At 37.9% G+C, this 21,123-nt stretch overlaps 1 protein-coding gene across 2 annotated transcripts; it reads left to right on the top strand.

The window, feature by feature from the left end:
* Positions 1-2,641: 2,641 nt before the first annotated feature.
* Positions 2,642-10,883, top strand: LOC148863107 (squamosa promoter-binding-like protein 14). Of its 2 annotated transcripts, XR_016110091.1 has the most exons (12): positions 2,642-3,230; positions 3,773-4,452; positions 4,822-5,015; positions 5,098-5,939; positions 6,035-6,109; positions 6,188-6,295; positions 6,386-6,503; positions 6,722-6,857; positions 6,960-7,104; positions 7,788-8,387; positions 8,525-9,429; positions 10,458-10,883. XR_016110091.1 is itself a non-coding variant. In XM_088978908.1 (11 exons), the coding sequence occupies exons 2-11, from the start codon at positions 3,845-3,847 to the stop codon at positions 8,957-8,959; spliced, it is 3,261 nt and encodes a 1,086-aa protein (XP_088835034.1). In that variant the 5' UTR covers positions 2,642-3,230; positions 3,773-3,844; the 3' UTR covers positions 8,960-9,689. The 2 variants fall into 2 exon arrangements, 1 of the variants encoding a protein (XP_088835034.1); XM_088978908.1 differs by lacking the exon at positions 10,458-10,883 and having other exon boundaries at positions 8,525-9,689.
* The last annotated feature ends 10,240 nt before the right edge of the window (positions 10,884-21,123 follow it).

The raw sequence follows: 21,123 nt of genomic DNA, 5'->3' as shown, positions 1-21,123 counted from the left end.
GTAACTATTTGATGATTGATGAAAAGACGATTTCATCGTCTTCCTTCATTCCTTGGCGGAAGGATTTGGATTCAGAAATCCCATGGCTTTTCATTTTTCTGAACATGGTCCCATTGGCCATTGCGACGAGACGAATTTGGGTTGAATGCACTCACGTGGAAGCAACCGGAGTTCTTCTTTGCCGTGCGAGTGCGACGGTGAAAATAAAATTGGAGGAGAGATAGAGATAGAGATTAATAAATGTGTATTATAGTTGTCATACATAGCGGGCTTAGTCGCTTAGAGTTAGAGCTGCTCCTTGATTTTTTTATCAAAAAAAAAAAAAAAAAGAGTTAGAGCTACTCAATGGGTCTAGCTAATTGACTCTATTTTTAAACTTATCGTTTACGTTTGGTTTTGTGAATAATATTTTTAACTTGTTTGCCGTTGTGGCCTCTGGGTACCTTTGCAGCTGATGAAGGGTTAAACCCCTTTTACGTCATGTTGGAGCAAAATTTCGTTCTCTTTTCCCTTTTAGTTTATTGAGATAAAAATAATAGCGTAGAAGGTGGATTACGGAACCAATGAAGAGTGAACATGCCAGTCAGTATTGGTACACACAAGGTGTGGATTCCATATGTATACAACAGTGATGTGTTAAGTACTATTGATTGGTCCAGTATCCCGTGGCTCATGAGACCAGATTTGGTGCCAATAAACAATAACAATTCCAATGAGCATTGCAAACATACATCAGCACTCATAAATTACAATGAGATGTTCTTTGTGATTGGGTGATTGCGTATCATCCAAACTCGCTGTGCATCCCGTTCTTTGTGAATAGGTGAGAACACAGAGACAGAGAATGCAAAAGTGAAGAGAAGGGAACTCTGATTCAGCTTGTGAGTCGTGACCAGACCATCGTGGGTGTTGTCAGTCACGTATGCGTTGACGAAAGCTTTAGAGATTGCGCAACCAAAAAAATGTGGTGGCCCTGTTTTGATTTTTGAACCCATGTATGTGCTGGACTTCCATTTTATCTCTAACACGTGTCAATGAATGCCTATGTATCTGTCCTTTATTTAAATGGAGAGGAAGAAGAAAAAAATTACCTGCAGTTGATGGTTATGTGTTAGGGGAGATTCAACGGGGCATTTATACTACTGAAGCCGAACTCCAAGTAAAGCTAATTCAAGATCCGTATAAATAAAAGTGACTGTGGTGGGGAGGGTTGTTTCTTTCTTTCTTTCTTTTTTTTTAAATCTAATAAAAAATAGTAGGATAATAACAAAAATCGGAAAGGGGTCAATTATTACAATACAATCACATCTAACTTTTTCCCGTATTGGTGAAACCTCAACTCTATGGGTGGGTGGTGGGCCTTCTTGTTCTTGTTCACTTGGTGCTATTACTTCAGGTTTCTTTCTTTTTTTAATCTAGCACATTACAAATACAAATGTAAGAAAAGAACTTTAAAAAAATAAGTTGTTTCAGCCCCACAATATTGCAGTGCATCCATTCATCCAAAGCTTTAACTGCTAATTGCATCAACAATGGATTTACATTTACCTAATTTTTGATGACGTGGCTATTTGATTCCCCAAGACCACTTCTCACAACCAGTACTCAACCTGCCCTTGGTGCTGACGCCCTTTGCTCTCCAACACATATCAGCCGTGGATCAGCCAAATTGCGTCAGTCCACTTGAATTGCTTTGTTGGACGCTCGCTTGCGTTCTAAATTCGAGGAGCCAAGTGCGAAGATAAAAGTATAAAACTCTTTTTTTTTTCCTCGCTCGTGTGAAATTGGCGCCATTTACGTTATACTTGTACACGTTGGCTGGACGCGAAGAGAGAGGGAGAGAGAACGCGCGCGCAGTTGGCACCAGTTAGCCAGTTATAGTTACGTCATCAACTTAACGGCAGCCTCGACGAACGAAACGGCAGAATTGAATGCCCGACGATGAAGCAAATAGAACTGATGAGTGATGATCTCTTTCGTACTTTCCGTGCGTCTGCGCGAAGATTAACTCTTATTTGAGATAAGTTGGGAATTGGGATTGGATTATTGGGTAGTAGTAGTTCCTTCTAATTTTAACTAACAAAACTGCCCAATGAGATTACGGTACTATTTATATTTATCTTCTAAGCTCGTTAAAAATTAGTATCGATAAATGAATAAATACTAAAATTTCACTTTTTTTTTGCCGATGAAACCACTTTTTTTTCCAAGCATGCCCGGGAAAGTCATTTTACACCATACATATGCAACTTTCCGGTGGGTCCCGCAAACAAATTGCAATGTGTAGATGTGTGGCCTCGGAGGATTCGTAAGGCTGAGGCATATGTAGTAAGAATAAAAAAACAAATTGTAATTTGTACTTGTAATTATCCCAAAGTTCTCAAAGCGGTGTATTTTGTCTCCATCAAGCAGCCAAGCACTAGAAGAGCGGTGTTTGGAAGTTTCTTTGCGAGTCCTATTTTTTATTTTCATTTCCTTTTTCTTTTGAAAAAGTTCATCCTATTTTTTATTTTCAAATTATTCTTATTAATTTAATGATAATAATAATAATAATAATAATAATCATTAGTAGATTGGTGATTTTGGCAGAAATAACTCTAACACGTAAGATGAGCTTAAGGGTGTTACAGTTTCGGCGTTAGAGGCATTTTTGTAATTTCGTAAAGTGAGTGAAGGAGTGGTGGGTTAGGATCTGGTATGCCATCTATCGCAGGATGGAAGGGAGTCGTCCGTGCTTTGTTCTGTTTCGGACAGGAGGGAAGCGAGAAGGGCATGAAATAAAAGAAAGACTCAGAAATTCCTCTATTGCTTTATCGCCATACGCCATGAAATAATTGAAGGGAAGGGGTCCGCGATTTTTTTTTTCTTTTCCTTTTCACCACTGCTCTCTCTCTCTCTCTCTCTCTCTCTCTCTCTGTAAAATCCCTGTTCTTTCTTCCGGATTTTCTTTTTGCTGAAAAGTTAGGAGTTGTGGAAGAATACTATCACCATCTCCACCCAAAAAAAAAAAAAAATACTAAAGAGAGATACTAGGAACTTCTCCTGCACCAAGTTTTTATCTTGAAGAGCTCTGGGACTGATTTTTCGTGCAATAGTTCTGGCGGCTTTAGATCTGGTCGGTGGCCTAGTTATGAATCCTTTGTTTTTTAGTGTTTGGTTAAGTTTACAGGGTTGAGCCATCAACTCCAGAGGTCAAACATGGTGGGAAGGAGTTCTAAACATCCGTAAAGGTAAAGGGAAGATGAATAAGGTTATTTTGCATTTTATTTTTGTTTATAATCGAGCTTCAAAATCTCGGAAGTATTCTTTGAAGATGTTTTGTTTTTATTTTTGTTTAGAATCCTACTTCAGAAGTTCGGAAGTCTTCTTTGTGTCTTAAGATTCGAACTGTTGATTGTTGTTTCAAGCGATTTGATGGTTTGGTCTAGTCTTTTCATCTGCATAATTTTCATTTTCCGAACGTGCAAGAATTAAAAAGAAGAAGAAAGAAAGAAAAACGGGTCTTCATGATTTTTTTGATAGGTGTCTTGATGTTAATTTTTTTTTCGGTTTTTTATCTTTAACGAGAAATCATATTCCATACGAACTACACCTTAACTGCAGCATCAAATAATTGGTAGCTTGTATAAGGATTTATGTTTGGTAGCGATTTCTATTTTATCGTTACAATTAGTAGCTTACATGAAGATTTATTTTTCGGTAGCGATTTTTATTTTATTGTCTTCATTTTTTTTTTCATTTTATCATTATTTTTGTTTGGTTTGCTTTGCAGAATCAAGGTTCGAGTTCAAATCGGCGCAGACCATCTTTCTTTTAGTTTCTGAGGAATATAAGGTTTGACAAGATGGAAGATGTGGGCGCTCAAGTCTTTCCGCCCATTTTCATTCATCAGGCACTGCCTGGTCGATTCTGTGAAGCACCTGCCATGGCAAAGAAGCGCGATCTGCCATGGCAAAGCCCTAACTTTCAGCAGCAGCACCAACACCACCACCAACGTTTTAATTCAGTCTTTCAAAGCTCCAAGGGAAATTGGAACCCTAGCAGTTGGGATTGGGACAGTATGATGTTTGTTGCCAAGCCCTCAGAGACAGAGGTTCTTCGTTTGGGGACTGCCGCAGTCGTTGAATCTGAACAAAAGAAGAAAGGAGAAGAAACCTTGAAGAATCTGGTTGTGAAGAAGGGCTCTGTGGATGAAGACGGGGAGAAGCTTACTTTGAAGCTTGGCGGGGGCTTGTATTCAGTGGATGAATCTGCGGCAAGGCCCAATAAACGTGTTCGATCTGGATCTCCTGGTAGTGCAAACTATCCAATGTGTCAAGTAGATGATTGTAAGGGAGATCTGTCCAATGCAAAGGACTATCACCGTAGACATAAAGTATGTGAATTTCACAGTAAAACCACCAAGGCTCTTGTAGGCGGCCAGATGCAGAGGTTCTGCCAGCAGTGTAGTAGGTAACCTTTGTGTTGAGTAGTGATCAGATCCTGTGTTGTTTTAATTTCATATCTATAGGTTTTACTGGATTGACGAAACAGTGGATATGGCATTAAATTGAATCGATTGGCGAAACAGGATCCATGTAGCCGACCATAGTTGAGATAAGGCATGAATGATGATGACCTATAGGTTTTACTGGGCTAAGGTTCTTTGTTTCTTTTTGTTTTTAGATTAGTATGGCATGCTTACAGGGGTCTTAGGTTGAGATTTCCAGGGCTTCTGTTTTATTAATTTCTTAAATGGAAATTTCAGTGGTTGTAGGTCTGATATGTTGGAATCTTGCTTGAAGTATTTTTTTTAATTTTTTTTAATTTTTTTTTTTGCAGATTTCACCCACTTTCGGAGTTTGATGAGGGCAAGAGAAGCTGTAGGCGAAGACTTGCTGGACATAATCGGCGAAGAAGGAAAACCCAACCAGAGGACGCTTCCTCAAGGCTGTTGGGGCCTGGAAACCGGGAGAACTCTGGTACTGGGAACATGGATGTTGTTAATCTGCTAACTATTTTATCTCGGCTACAAGGTAAAATAAATTTTCTCATGGTGTTAACAGTTGCTGACATCCCATTGGATTTTACTCAAGCCGATTATAATTGCAATTGCAGGTAACAATGTGGACAGAAGTGCCAATGCTTCATCATTGCCAGATAGAGAACGGCTTATCCAGATTCTTAACAAGATTAATGCTTTACCCATTTCTGGAAATTCTGGGCCAAGGTTGCCTGTACCTGGTAGTTTTGACTTGAATGTTTCACAAGAAGCTTCTTCAGACAATCTAAACAAAATAAATGGAAATACATCTTCTCCCTCCACCATGGACTTGCTTGCTGTTCTATCAGCTGCCTTGGCAGCATCTAACCCTGATGCTCTTGCAATTCTGTCTCAAATAAATAACCATAGTTATGATGGTGATAAAAGTAAGTTGAACTCCCTTGACCAAGCTGATGGTTCACGATTACAGAACAAGCCAATTTCAAGGTGCACTTCAATTGGAGGAGAAAGAAATAATGGCACCTTTCAATCTCCAGTGGGGACTCCAGATTTCCAGGCCCAAATTCCTAAATCAAGTTTACCATTTCAACTGTTTAGTTCCTCTCCCGAGGGTGGTAGCCCACCTAAACTGGGATCTTCCAGGAGGTATTTCTCCTCGGAAAGTAGTAATCCAATGGAAGAGAGGTCTCCTTCATCTTCTCCTGTTGTGCAGAAACTATTCCCTCTGCATGCTGAAACAGAAATTTTGAAGCATGAAAGAATGTCAATCAGTGGTGAGGATAATGCAACAGTTGAGACCAGCACAACTCGTGATTGGACTTCACCTCTGGAACTCTTTAAAGGGCAAAATGGAAGGGTCGGAAATGGTTCAGTTCAAAGTCTACAGTATCAAGGAGGATACACTTCTTCATCTGGATCAGATCACTCGCCTTCTAGTTCAAATTCTGATGCTCAGGTTATTTTCTTTTATTCCCCCTCAATTAACGTAACCATTAGTATCATGTGTATTTTTATGAAATTGAAGCTTGGTTGCTTTTTGTTATTGCACAGGACCGCACTGGAAGAATTATTTTTAAACTATTTGACAAGGATCCTAGTAATTTCCCTGGCACACTACGCTCACAAGTAAGAAACGACTTTTTTCCTCATCTATTTTCCAAGTTATTTCAACTTGACTAAATGCCATTGATACCTGTGTTTCAGATCCTTAATTGGCTATCTCATAGTCCATCAGAGATGGAGAGTTACATTAGGCCTGGTTGTGTGGTTCTTTCAGTTTATGTATCAATGCCTTCTACCGCCTGGGAGCATGTAAGTGCTTTTTACATCAGTTAGACTTTGCAATATTTTATATTCATTTTTTTTTGTTCTGACAAGTGGCATGGTGTGTCTAATTTGCAGTTCCAGAAAAACCTTTTTCATCTTGCCAAATTACTAGTTCAAGGTTCGGCTTCTGATTTTTGGAGAAATGGGAGATTTTTGGTTCATACAGACAGGCAGCTAGTGTCACATAAGGATGGTAAGGACCGATTTGTTCTCTGACAGTGCAATATGCTCATCTTATGCATGGGTTCAATCTTAAGAGATAATTCTTAAATTTTAAGCTTAGTTTTTCTTTTTCTTTTTAATTTAAACTGGGAACCCTTATCCCGTATGGATAAACCCCCAACTTAGTAGGTTCTGATAAATTTGTGATTATCCCTTTTCCTTATTTTTCTGCTTGAAATGAACCTTCAGGAAAGGTCCGACTATGCAAAGCCTGGAGAACATGGAGTGCTCCAGAGCTAATCTCTGTTTCACCTTTGGCTGTTGTTGGTGGAGAAGAGACATCTCTGGTGCTGAAAGGTCGAAATCTGACAGCTCCAGGCACCAAGTAAGTTAATGGTTCTCTCTCTCTCTCTCTCTCTCTCTCTCTCTCTCTCTCTCTCCTCTTGATTATCAACAATAAAGCATAATGAAATTTATATTTGTGTAGGATTCATTGCACTTATTTGGGAGGGTATAAAACAAAGGAAGTTCCAGGATCAACCTACCAGGTGGCTATGTATGATGATACAAGTTTCGAGAGTTTCAAGTTTCCTGGTGGAGCTCCTGGTGTCTTGGGTCGCTGTTTCATAGAGGTAACATTTTCTTTTATTTATTTTTGGGCAGAAACGTCAAAGTTGTGTTCTCCAACATGAGTGCTTTTGTTTTTCTTGTTTCGAAAAAATGCCTATCATAAGAAAAGAATATATTCTTGGATGTGTCTTTCCTCAAAGCAAATGGATTCATTTTTATTATAAAAGCATTGTTATTCCTGCAACCAATGAAATATGCTTTCAAAAGATAACTATATGTTTTCATTTCTGCAAGGCGGATGCGGTCTTGGTGTGTCACATGTATACCAAATTCCTATAAACACTTGTACCAGGCTTTAAAGTTTCTATTGGATTATACTAACCCCATATTTAAATTTACTTGGGGCCAAAGTACGTACAAGTAAAAAAAAAAAGAAAGGTGAACTAATATCCACTTAATCGAACTCTATCTGAAAATCGTCTGCTTTATGGAACATAATTTCAAACTTAAGTCATGTTTTTGAAAACAGAAATTAAGAGCTCACATGGAAATAAGAAAACCATTACACAACCAACAATTCATGGAAAATTTTGAATCACAACAAGGAAAACCATTCATGTTCGAGAGAACTCCCTTAGGTTGCAGTTACACCTGATTATTTTGTTTAATATGCTAGACAAACTAACAGCCTATGTCTTTCTGGAAATTTTCTAGTCTTCTAATTTATCCAATTGTGTATGGGCAGGTAGAGAATGGTTTCAAGGGCAACTGCTTTCCTGTTATAATTGCCGATGCTACCATTTGTCAAGAATTAAGAGGCCTTGAGTCCGAGTTTGATCAAGTTTCTAGAACAGCTTGCATCGTTACAGAAGATAAGTTTCAGGATTTAGGGCGGCCACAGTCCAGGGAGGATGTTCTGCACTTCCTAAATGAGCTTGGATGGCTATTCCAAAGGAAGAGCAGCCCTTCTAAGACAGAGGGTCCCAATTTCTCCCATTCACGGTTCAAATTTCTCTTCACCTTTTCAGTTGAGAGAGACTGGTGCGCTGTGGTTAAAACGCTCCTGGACATCCTAGTGGAAGAAAACTTGGGTCCAGATGGGCCACCGAAAGCATCCATAGAGTTGCTGTCGGATATCCAACTCTTGAACAGGGCAGTGAAGAGAAAGTGCAGGAACATGGTTGACTTACTTATCCATTATTCTGTGACTCTTGGTGACAACACCAAGCAATATCTTTTCCCCCCAAATTCGGTGGGTCCAGGTGGTGTGACCCCCTTACATTTGGCTGCATGCATACAAGGTTTGGAGGAAATAGTTGACTCTCTCACAAATGACCCGCAACAGGTAATCTTAGTCAGCTTTCACCAAGATTTTTTTGAATTTAGATTATTCAGCTCTTACGTGGTTTTCTTTCTGTATTGCTTGCTTATCCTTTTTTTTTTTGTTATTTATTTTATTTTTGGCATGAATTTGAAATGCAGATTGGATTGAAGTGCTGGAATTCTCTACCAGATGCTAATGGACAGACTCCATTTACATATTCCTTGATGAGGAACAACCACTCCTACAACAGGATGGTGGCCAGGGAACTTGCAGAAAGAAAACGTGGTCAGGTCTCAATACCAGTTGGAGATGAGATCTCACTGGATCAATCGTGGATAATAGATGAACAAGCTGACAAGCCGCTTCCTGAAACATTGCAAGGGCGGCGATCTTGTGCCAAATGTGCAGTTGTGGCAAAAAGGTACTATAAGCGGATGCCAGGTTCACAAGGCCTACTTCACCGGCCATACGTCCATTCTATGCTGGCAATTGCAGCTGTGTGTGTTTGTGTGTGTTTATTCCTTCGAGGCTCCCCTGATATAGGCTCTGTTGCCCCCTTTAAGTGGGAGAATTTGGATTACGGGTGGAGCTAAATTGGTAACAGGCCGGAAAGAAAATGGAATAGAAAAAAAGGGTGTGGAAATACCCAGAAAGAAAAGGAGGGTAGCGGAAAGGTTAACTATTTTGCTTCAGATTCTGCCTATTTCTTATTTTGCTAAAACCTGAAATGGGTTCTGTTGGTCTTGGGAAGTGGGAATGTTTTACGTTTAATCCATTTGTAATGGAGGATAGACTAGACAACGAACTTTTGCTCTGGGTGGATGGGGTGGGGGCTTGCTCTGACTCCCACTTTTGTATAGGGATTGGTATGTCACAGTACACTAAGAATATGACCAAAAGGCCCTTGGAAAGGGCAACTGTCAACTGTCGAATAGATAAAACCTCCAAATGCATGCGGAAGGGAGAAGCAAACTTTTAAGGGAAGAAATGTTCCAAAGGTAAAAACGTCCGCGAGAGAAAGCCCGCTCCTAAGGCCAGGACCCAGAAGGAAAGCGTAAACAAGGTAACTTGTTTCGTTTTGTTTTTTGGTTCACTTTTCTTTATAATTTTTTTTTTTGTATTAATTAACATAGGAAAAGAAAGTATTCATGTGGAGGGCTACAGTTGAGAAACTGACCATGAATTTTTGTCATTGTAAAATCTTTAGACTGGGGGATGGAAAACTAACATAAATATACATTATTATACGCATAATGTGTTCAGTCAAAGATACAAAAAAAAAAAAAAAAAGATCTTTGACATGATATTTGCATTCTAGACCGACATTTTTATGTCCTGATCGTTGTTTGTTGAGGGCAATATGTGAGGCTGCTTTGCTCTCTATTTTCCGTTGATAGTATTTTATGGGTATCAACAATTACTATTAAGCGATGTCGAGGAGTGTGACTGTGTGAGGACTATTAAGCGATGTTGAGGAGTGTGACTGTGTGAGGACTATTAAGCGATGTTGAGGAGTGTGACTGTGAGGACTGAGGAACAATGTTGGAACTTGGAAGTAGACGTCCGCCTTTTTTTTATTTATATATTTTTTTTGTAAGCTAGCTACAAGAGAAAATCATTAAACTAGAGATAGGAAAGGGTTTACATCTAATGCATTCCGGAGAGAGTTGATATAGGCGTTGTAAACTCTCCCTGCATCCAAGTGTAGGATCTTTTTGCAGATTTTTTTTCCTTCCACACTTGGCACTGGTTTCTCGTCTTTTTTAATCGCTATTTTATATTGGGTCTCTTGCAGATAAGGGCAATTTTTTGTCCTTTATATCAATAAAAAATAATATTTTTATAAAATAATTAAAATAAGATAACTTTTAAAAAAATATTAATAAAGGAGCAATGATATTGTTCATTCTCTTCTGTTTCTTATTCATCCGAATACACTGTTCATGCGAGAGACGGAGCATGGCACAGGCACATTCTTCTTCACGGTTATTCCGAAATCGCAGTGACACCGTTCTTTTGAAGCTGAGCATCGCATCGAGTTTGAGGTTCTCTCTCTTTTCGTTTCTCCCTGAATTCGATGTTTTTGTATAGGGGAAGACTGAAGAGGAAAAACAGATCTTATAGCACGCGTGGTGTAAAGAATGCAAGTTGGTTTTCCAGATCCAGGAAGTTCCGAGTTTTTCAATTTCGGAATTAGGAAGTTTCAGCACGCGAGGTTTTTATGAATCAGGAAGCTTCAGCATGCGACGTCATGGCAGACGAGATCCGCTCGAGATGACCTCAAACCCGATGTGGGACTTTTGAGAACTCGAAGCTTCCTGGATCTTAATGAATCTTTTGAAGCTTCGTAAGAGAGATAAGAAGCTTGAAACTTTTGAAGCTTCGATGATGTTTTTCAAAATAATCATAGAGGTAGAGGAAGAGGAAGACAATCAACAGTGTTATTGCACTTTCTTATATTTTTCATAAAAAGTTACTTTATTTTAATTATTTTATAAAATTATTATCTTTTATTGATATTCAGAGCAAAAAATTGCTTTTTTTTTTGGCTTAAAACCCTTTTATATTCCACTGGAAGCGTCCACTTACATTTTCTACTAAACCTTGACCGTTAGATTTGTGGTCATCTGGAGAAGCGAAATACCAAACGGTGCCTTGCTGCGACGTAGGTCTAGAGGTTTTGATTGATTGATTGGGTGAAAAATATAAAAGTAAAGACAGGATGGCGGGGTGGGTTGGGTTTTGTACTTTTGCTTTTGCATGATGCGTCCAACTAACGCTCAGCTTCCCACGCCACGCCACGAGTGGCGAGGCAGAGGCAGTAGCACAAGTCGAAGGGAGGTACAAAAGGACGCTGTGGATTGCAATGGCGATGAGCTGTCTTTTATTCTTTTTAGAGCTGGGATGAGTTGTCTTGCACCACTACTTGGTACTTTCCTTTGCTAGGCGCACTACTTGGTTCTTTTGTGTATATATTGCTTTTTGTTTAATGGATCACTACTATTTAATACATGCAATTATTCAGATAAAAAACTATATATAATCTTTTATAAAAACAAAGAAAAGAATATGAGCATATTAACAAGTTGCTGCCACAGCAATGAGCGTTAGTAGGGATGCGAAGACTAGGAATGGCAATGTGTAGGGCACTTGCTAAAATAGCCGTTTTCATTCTCGAAGCAGCCTAGTTATTTGGGTGGCATATGGTAATTTACTCCACTGTTGCCAGTTATCCATCGTCCCTGACCTAATGGATTCAAGGATGGAGATTGCTTTAATGGGTGAGGGACGGTGCTTTGATTTTGATTATATGTATTAAATTATTATTTATATTAAATAAAATATTGTTTATATTATATATATTAAAATATTATTTATGTTTTATTTTTTATGTAAATCTAATTTTTAAAAAGTTCTTTTGATTAAAAAAATTTGAGTTGGATCCATGCAGGAACCTTTCTCTAATAGGATTGAAGATGGATGGTAATTTTTGTCCCGGTGGGGATTGAGATTGGGGGTGGGGTTTGTTTCAAAGTCAGGGTTGGGGATGGGGAATATGTTCCTGCCCTAAACCCATCCCATTGTTATTCTTAGGTACCTTTGATTTTAAACCCGTTTCAAACCCATCATGACCCGTATTACCCAATTATAATTTTACAGTTCTTATTATGGTAATTTTTTTTTAAATTGAAATTGAAATTTAATTTCCTCAATTAATGCCTATTAAACTCACAATTGACTTTTTTTAACAATCCATTTAACATAACTGATTACATAACTAACCTTATTTAACATACTACTTAAAACAACAATTAGTTGGAATCCATGGCATCTATGTACATGAAATCCAGGATAGACCTTCACCAGCTGATGAGGTACAACAAAGAAGAAACCCTTAGTGTAGGGTCGGTTCAATGTCGATTTGAGGTTGGACCCACCCATGTGCTCACCCCTACAGTCAGCCCAAATCATTGGAAGAGGTTAGAATGGCGATGGAATTATGTCAGTCAAGATCTACCGCCAACAAGAATCCTACACAAAGGACACCACACTGCATGGATGACAATTGACAACATACAAGTTCGGCAGATGCTCCCAAAGAGGCTATATTGTCCTATGGGTGGGTGTGGGCCGGACGGGACACACTTTGTAGCATTGTAGCTCGGTTAAAGGTCAACACTATTCTGACAAGGTTATTATTATTATTATTATTATTATTATTATTATTATTATATCTCAAATGTCCCGATATTATCACGGGAAAAATGCTGAAAGCTCTTTTGTGCTTTCTGATAGTTGTGGTTCTGTGCTCTACTTAATTTTAATGGCATTATCCTTCCCTGAAATTTCTGACATTGTTGCATCTACGCCCCTTCCGTTATCTCGATATTAGAATGTTAATCAAAATTGTTGATGTCATCATCTCAACATTTTTAAATGTCAAGAATGCCCAAAGATAAAAACATGTGATTTTACACTAACCAAATTACCCTAAAAAGAATCATCTATTATCATATTTGAATAGTGGGTTGGAATGAATTCCGATGTTCTTACAGAGTGCTCCTTACATCAACCTCACAGCAAGTATGGGAGATGTTCTCAGTGGACACCTATGATGTGCTGTGATGAGCAAATCCGATTTCGGCTAAAACCCATCCTGACCCTCATCTACTTCAACCCATCCGCTTTGATCTGCATATCCACCACAATATTTTTTTCAAAACACAAAAAGAAAATGCAAGATACACCCTAAAAAGCCAAATTTTCAAACAAAAAATCATAATTGCAGTAAAGCAAAACAAAAGAAAAAGGACTATTCAGAAATTGTAGAAAAAGAACAAAATTTATAAATTTTATGGTCAATGTTATAGGGAAGGGCAAATTTAGACGATTCAAACGCTCAAAGTTGGGTATTTTGCCAACTTTGCCACTTCTGTTAGCTCAAGATAATAGAAGGGGTATAGTGCAACAATGTTAGGAAGTTCAAGGGTGGAGGTTTCACCAAGTTACCCTATTATCGATCGAGGTGACCATTTCAATGCAATCCAATGCCATCTTTTGTGACAAGGCATCCATACATTCATATTTGATTTGAAGGAAAATATAGGAAAAGGAAAGAAAAGCTAGAAAAATCTATACAAAGTTTCCAAATGTTTCCTTACATTTCTTTTCCTTTCCCTACCTTTTTCCTTCAAACCAAACACAGCGTTTATAAAATATGGAATATTTTGTGTTTTTCAAATTTTTCTCAGCAATCAAATGAATAATTTTTTTAATTAACTCCATTGCTTTAAAGATTAAATTCGGTCGTACATGTCATTAGATACAGCCTGAGAGATGAAAACTGGGCAAGAGTGCCAAGTAATAATTTTTTGACGATTTCGGCAAACTTTGCTAATAAGAGGCGAGCTGGCTGATTAGCTTGTCTCCTTGTGTGGCTGACTAAAACACTTGTGAGGCATCTTAGTAACAGTAATCTCCCTGCAATTATCTATGATGGTGATATGCATCCGAATGGACACCTCAGCCCAGGCCACTTTTACGACACCTTCTTCCGAGAGAGACCCATCGGAGTAGATTGAGCCCGCGTGCCCGGTCGAGGCCCACTAGAATCCATAGACGTTAGGAATAAGGCCCATACACATCAGGAGTTAGAAGCCGTAATGCCAGCACCCATACAACGGCGATTTAGTTATTCTGTTTCTCTTTGTTTTCTTTTAATGACCTGTAACTAGTGAATGACCCTGTATTAAGTATAGAGAATCAGTAATATTAAATTTATATTATGAAATCAATAATGTTAAATTTATATTTATTAATATTTTAAATGATTAAAATTAAAAAAAAAAGCTTTTCAATAATTATTAGAATATGCATAATTTTATTTGGTTATGATAGGTAGAGGGTTAATGGTTAAGTGAAATTGATAGAATGTAGGCAGAAGTGGTTGTGGATGCCTAGTTTTGCATTTTATGCATTTCTTTAGGAATAGATTGAAAATGGTGATAGTGGGTTGTGGGCCTTAGCAACAACTTCTCAGAAAATGCCACGTGTCTAACTTTCTAGGAAAATGAGAAGGCCATGTGTCTGAATGGTGGGGAGTTGTAGCCTGGTAGTGGGTAGTGGGTTTTAGTAGGAATTTTTCAAAAATTGCCACATGTCTAGCTTTCTATAAAATGAGAAGGCCACTGTTTTGAATGGTGATAGTGGGATGTGGGATTTAACAACAACTTCTCAGAAAATGCCGTGTGTCTAAATTTGAAAAAGCCACGTGTCTGAATGGTGGGGCTGTAGTCTAAAAACCTTTATATATATATATATATATATATATATATATATATAAAGGGGCCCTGCGTTGTAGGGGCTCGCTTATAAACTATCAGGTCGAGTTCGATTCGAATTAGAGACTTGAGCTCGAGCTTGGCTGGCTTTGATTGCAGGTCTCTCAAGCAGCTGAGGTGTCGAGCCAAGGTTTCCCTAGCAGCTGAGGTGCCGATCCGAAGTGTCAAGTTGAGGTTTCCCTAACAGGCGAGGTGTCGAGCTATGGTCTCCCTTAGTTGAGAAGGTGCCAAGCTGAAGTCTCCCTTAGTTGTCAAGGTGTTGAGCCGAGATCTCCCTCAGTGGTTGAGGTGTCGTCCAACTTGAGCTCGATTTGAATTAGAGACTTGAGCTTGAGCTCAAAAGTTTGAGCTTAGCTCGGCTCGAATTCGACTACCTTTGATTACAAGTCCCTTAGTTGCCGAGATGTCGAGATGAGGTCTTTCTCAGTTGGAGAGAGAGTGACATTCTTGTAATTTATAAGGAGAGAGAGAGAGATATGACATTCTTGTAATTTCCTTCAAACCAAACATAGCGTTAGTGATTTAAGAGAGGTTTAAGTGTTTATTTTTTTATTATTTATGGCTTACACAAACATTAACCATGCCATGGCTTTCCAAATAAATGAAATATTTCCGAATATTGATTTTAACCCACAGTCAAATTGTGGCTTGGTCAAGATTCTGGGTTTGGTTTATCTAAGACTCAACTTTTGATAAAAAAAATGTTGATTTGCTTAAAAATTGTTTGATTTGAGTGGTTGAATCATTGACCCATAACTTTGTGTTTAGTAGGGGTGCAAGTTGGGTGGGTTGGGTCGGGTTTATGGTGGCCCTAAAATTTGGGCTTAAGTCTTGAGCCAGGACCAAGTCCAAGGTCAAGTCCAATTTGTCCAATCCGAGCCCAATCCACACTATAATTTGATGCACTCTGATTGGGCATGGGGTCGGGTTGGCCATTAAACCCACTCTAAAATTATATATATATGCCTTTATATGAATATGTATACATATATTTATGTATATATGTAGTAAACAAAATATGTACGTAAATAGATAAATATGAATATATACATACACACACACATATATATATTTGTGTGTAGTTGGGCCGAGTTCGGACTGCCTAAGGTCCGGCTTGAAAAATAAAAAGCTCGATTTTTTAGGCCCAATCCCAGCCCGAGATCCGAAAATCCAAGCATAGCCCATGTAAAATTTCAGGCTGGGCCGGTTTAGGCTCAGGTTGGACCGACCCAAGTTGCACCCCTAGTGTTTAGTTGTCTAAATAGGGTGATCTTTATATCGATTTTAGATTAACCTTTCGGGATCTATATGTTCCAAGTGGCCGAAGGTGCCTTGCCCCACTTTTTTTCCAAGACCCCAATTTTATCATAAAATCCTAATTTTTAACATTTTAATAAATATAAAATAAAACTGAAATAAAAATATAAATTAAATATAAAATAATTCTTATATATACATTATACAGAGTCATGATTTGGTAGCCCTGGAAGATGAAACTAAATATATGGTCTATTGATTTAGTGTCCAAATATCAGTAAAATGGCCTCTTCCCTTTAATATTCAAGGCTTCAAGTCATGCAGCTGATGTACCAAACCACCATAATGATTTAGGGAAATGAAATATTCTCTTAAAATTAGTGAAGTAATCTTAACCATTCAAATGATTTACTAGGATTTCAATCAAATAAGCCATCCAATAAATCAACCTGGAAATCTATTCCATCTAAATGGTCTCTTAAAACGTAATGAATTAATCATGACCATCCAGGTATATACCATTGTTTCAATGATCTTATCCTTTCAATTATTGCATGAAATTTTCTAAAAGCAAAATCAAATTACATAAATGGTGTATCAAAAAACCATAAAATCTACCATGAAAAAAAAATGTTGTATCAGCTTAGTTTTGAAATACATTGGATCATGGCTGAAATATCTATACATCACTTGGATGGATGATATTAACCCACTACTCTAAAGATCTAGATTTTTTTTGTTAATTCGATTCATTATTTGGATGGTTGAGATAAGTTCACTGCAATTAAGAAACCAATTTGATGACCTGCATTTTTGGATTGATTTGTTTCATCATTTGGATGTGCTAAATGCTAGATTAGATATCTTGATACATCATTTAGACGGGCCATATTAGATAAACCTTTGATACACCATTTGGATGGTTGAAATTCGTAAACTAATTGCAATAGGCGTTTTTGCGGGTCTTATCTTACTCGACATATAACCTTGTATAGTTTAAATAATTTTTTTAGATATTTCCTGTATGATTGAGATTAATTAAAATCTTATACATTACTTGATGGTTGAGATTAACTCCTCGATGTTAAGAAAGCATTTTGGCGGTCCAGATCTTAGGGCACTATTTTGGTGACCCGGATTTCATATGTTATTTGGTACTTTTTATTTAAAAAAAAATATTTGGATGACTGAAAATGGTGAAAATCTTGGTCACTTACACATGACAATGAATGGCCAATTTGCTAATTGCCCACTAATTGTTACACTATGTGGAATGTTCAAAGTATGGTTTTGAAAATCGGATTTGGCTGGACGGTCAGTCTGATTGACCGGGAACTGGTTAAGTAACTGGTTTAATTTCACCTTAAAGTCATTTTTTGGTAAAAAAATCATTGATTTGGTCAGTGATTCATTGATTTCAACGATTGAACTGTCAATCTGGATAATGATTTTTTACTGTTAGTTATTTTATTTTTTAAATCAGAATAAGTCATCCATTTAAATTGGACACAGACCATTCGACCTAAAAACCAGTCTCCAAAATGGTTTCAAGTCTGTTTTAGTTTTAAAACCTTAATTCAATGTTGAGATGGGCTCCCCACAGAGCATGCCCCGCACGCAGTCCACAGCCCATCAACTATGAATTGGCGAACATTTCCCCATGATAGGTACTAGAACCGATTCCAGTGCACAGGGAGATGGGCTGTTAGATCTATGCAGGGCGCATTCTATGGGGAAGTTCATCTGAGTCCAAGTCAAAGACCACTCAAACGAGGGAGAGGAATTTGTTCCTCACAAATGGGCGCCTGCCTGACATGCATATTTATCGTGCATTGGGAATTATTCCCATAAATAATAATTAATAAGTATGGAAGATATTCTCAATGCATGGTAGTATGTGCATGTGAAGCACCAGGTGTGAGGAGAAGATCTGGTCTCCAAACAGGAGAAATAAGCTAACATTGTGAAATCACGGTTTTTGATGCATTACTGTGGCTCCATTTTAGGTCATTTCATCCAATTCAAGGTAGGGTCACATCAATATATAAAGAGATGTGATTCATGGTTTTAGCCTAGGGAGTGATTTTTGAGACCTTCAAATCAAGATTTTAAAAATCATACCGAACAAGGAATGGTTTTGGGGACCAATTCTCGGGTTGAATGGTCTGTCCGTTCAATTTGAATGGATGATCCGTTCTAATTTAAAAAATAAAAAAATTGGCTAAAACCATTATCCAAATCAACAGTTCAATTGCCCTGGTCTGTGAATTACTGACCAAATCAATAAAACCAGAAGCAATATAGGGTCAGGTCTGATTTTCAATTTATCCGGCCCGATTTTCAAAACCATGCTTCAAACTGTGTTGGTATGTGGAATTCAACCCCAAAAAAATAGGGTATACCGATGGATTGTTGCGTGCGGGCACAGTCCCGAAAAACAGGTGTCAATAAACGAATGGGTCCCAATAAAATTAAAAAAAAAAATTCCAGATTGCGGCATCTTCTTATTCCAACGAAGCTGCTTTTTGGTATCTGAGAGCGCAATATAATTTAACTCTCACAACACATCCACCCTATCCTGCATAAGATGACCTTCGTTGGCGGTCCAGTCTGCTTCTTGGTTGCATTTCACCATTTTCTGTGTATGTGGTTGTATGACAACTTCGATGCGAGCTTCTTGGACGATTTGGTGGCATACTTTCTCCATCGACTTGTATCTCCATGAAATTTTAATATTCCTCGTGGCTGTGTTTGGTTGAAGTGCAATTGTATTTGTATTAGTATAAATGTATGGAGTGCAAGTGTAAAAAATGTAAATTTTTGTTTAATTTTGATTTGGATTTTATTTTATTCTGCTTCATGTCTTAGTTTATTTCATTTATACTGTAATCAAATAAAATAAATTAAAATTAAAAAAAAAAGATGAAAATGCAATTTCTTTTGCATTGCAATTAAATACAACTTTATGTTTGGTTTGAAAAGAATACAAATACAAATATATATAATACAAATACATACAAAGTCTTACATTCTACATATTTTGTATTGTATTCATTCCAAACTGAACCTTAAGCACTTGGATTGAATGAGTTATTATTCTGTGTCTTGGTGACCACCATTTCTGATATGCCCTCTTAAACGAGTATAAATACAAATACATACAAAATATAAGGTCTTGTATTTGTATTCATTCCAAACTGACCACCATCACTTCAACTGTATATTGATTGAAAAGGCTGTAAACATAATTTTGTGAGGACTGAATCAGATTTGTGTCAAACGTAATCAATTAGGTGAGGAATAAAGTATAGTTAGTTACAAGCTAGATAAGCTGGGATTAGCATGACATGAATTTTATCAATGAATAACGAATAACAGTTTTGAATTTTGATGAATATCTAAATATATGTAAAATTTATGATACAGGAAAAGCATGATACTAGAAAGGCTTTGACCAATAAAATCCCGATAAATTTTGACGAAAATTCACCTGATTGGTTACCATTATTATAATGCATGCCAGTTGATTGGTTATACGTCTTTACGGTATCATGCCTTTCCAGCATCACAGTGAGACCTCTAAATTTTGATGCTAGAAAGGTAATATTAGAAAGGTTTTGAGTGAATTTTGACGAAAATCCATTTGGTTGGTTATAGATAATTCCTGTTGATTGGTTACAAGTCTTTCTGGTAGCATCACAGTCGAGTGTGAGGTGTTGTTAAAAAAGAAAATAAAACTAATCATTCAGTCTTTCATTAATCTAAAAAGTTCTCTTATTATGTTGTCAGGCTAACATTCCTGGGAGGGTATTAAAGAAATAAATAATAAAAAAGAGAAACATTCCCGGAAATGGATGATACGCCAACTCTAGTGCGGTAGTGCCCCTCCCTCAGGCCCTCACTAGTCACTCACTACTCACTAGTCACGCGGCACGCCTCAAGCCCTCAACCTCAAGTGGGCCTTTATATAGTGGGCCCATAAAAAAGTGGGTTATTAATTATCAGATCTGCGTGTCATCTTGTTTGAGTTGACTGAAGCTAAGGACAACAGAAACGGAAGTGGTAGCCTGGTAGGAGATTGCATTGAAAAATATGCATTCACATACACGAACTACAGATAGATGGATAGAGGCATTGAGGGTGAGACTGGTGACTTGGTGAGAGAGAGCGCTATTCTTGCATAAGTAGATTCCGTAGGATGTCTGCCTCAGGGCTGTTGGTATTGACAGAAGCCATTAGGTCGGACAGTCTCTGACTTAGGCCATCCACCTCTCTGTGTAGCCTCTTTATGTAATTGCATGCCTCTTTCAGAATCTCCAACATCGTCACCTACATTCAACCCCAATTGGCAAATAACTATCAGTAACAATGCATCACACACACACACACACAAAACTTTCAAATGTAAAACGAGCTCCAATTTTTTCAGTCTGAGACCACCGACACCCACATCCACCCATCTCACTTCTTATATTAAAAAAAAAAAAGGTGTAGCCTATGTTGCACATTATCGTACCTTGTATCAACTAACTGAAAATAAAAAAATTCGCACTTAGCTTGTTCTACGTACACCGACAAGTTATCCAGTAGAAGCTTAATTGTACCCAGGTGATAAGAGTTAGGCGTAATGGTTGTCTATGGTTTCCTTGAAAATTGTATTGAACATGCAAGCACGCAGAGAAGACATGCAGTGAGAAATATAAATTAAAGAGAGAAACAAAGATTCCTAGCCTACCCCGGTTGTGCTCCTCTGACGAATCTCTGGTAATAAAGCTCGCAATTGGAGGACAAGATCATTAATCTCATCCTGTGTGAGTGTTGAAGCTCTCGATCTTCTGCCAGACATCAGAGCAGCTGTCTTTCTTGCTTTCCTGACTCAAAGTAGTCTTCTTCTGACTTCAGCTATGGGGGGAGAATGGAATGGGAGTTAGAGAAAGAGGGAAAGACGGATAACATCCTAAAAGGGAAGGATGTGTGTTTTTTAAGGACAAGGTAGCTGGGGGAAGCAACACATGATGAACATAGATATTAGTGATGTTGTCCCTCATTTACCCAACAAGATGGATCATCAATCATGTGGGCCGTTGTGCGATTGCCCCTTCTGAAAGCCCATCGACCCTCTAGATGAGCATTGAAGTCCATCACACCATAGCGCTGAT

The sequence above is a fragment of the Nelumbo lutea genome, chromosome 3 (genome assembly GCF_056320005.1).
Source record: "Nelumbo lutea isolate HS-2025 chromosome 3, American lotus-T2T, whole genome shotgun sequence".
Lineage (NCBI taxonomy): Eukaryota > Viridiplantae > Streptophyta > Magnoliopsida > Proteales > Nelumbonaceae > Nelumbo > Nelumbo lutea.
The sequence above is the reverse complement of the archived record's forward strand: the minus strand, read 5'-3'. Positions and strand labels throughout refer to the sequence as shown.

Coding starts and splice junctions, on each gene's coding strand:
- LOC148863107 (XM_088978908.1), top strand. CDS start 3,845: ATGGAAGATGTGGGCGCTCAAGTCTTTCCGCCCATTTTCATTCATCAG. Junction 5,940..6,034: donor GTTCAAATTCTGATGCTCAG/GTTATTTTCTTT, acceptor GTTATTGCACAG/GACCGCACTGGAAGAATTAT. Junction 6,858..6,959: donor CTGACAGCTCCAGGCACCAA/GTAAGTTAATGG, acceptor ATATTTGTGTAG/GATTCATTGCACTTATTTGG.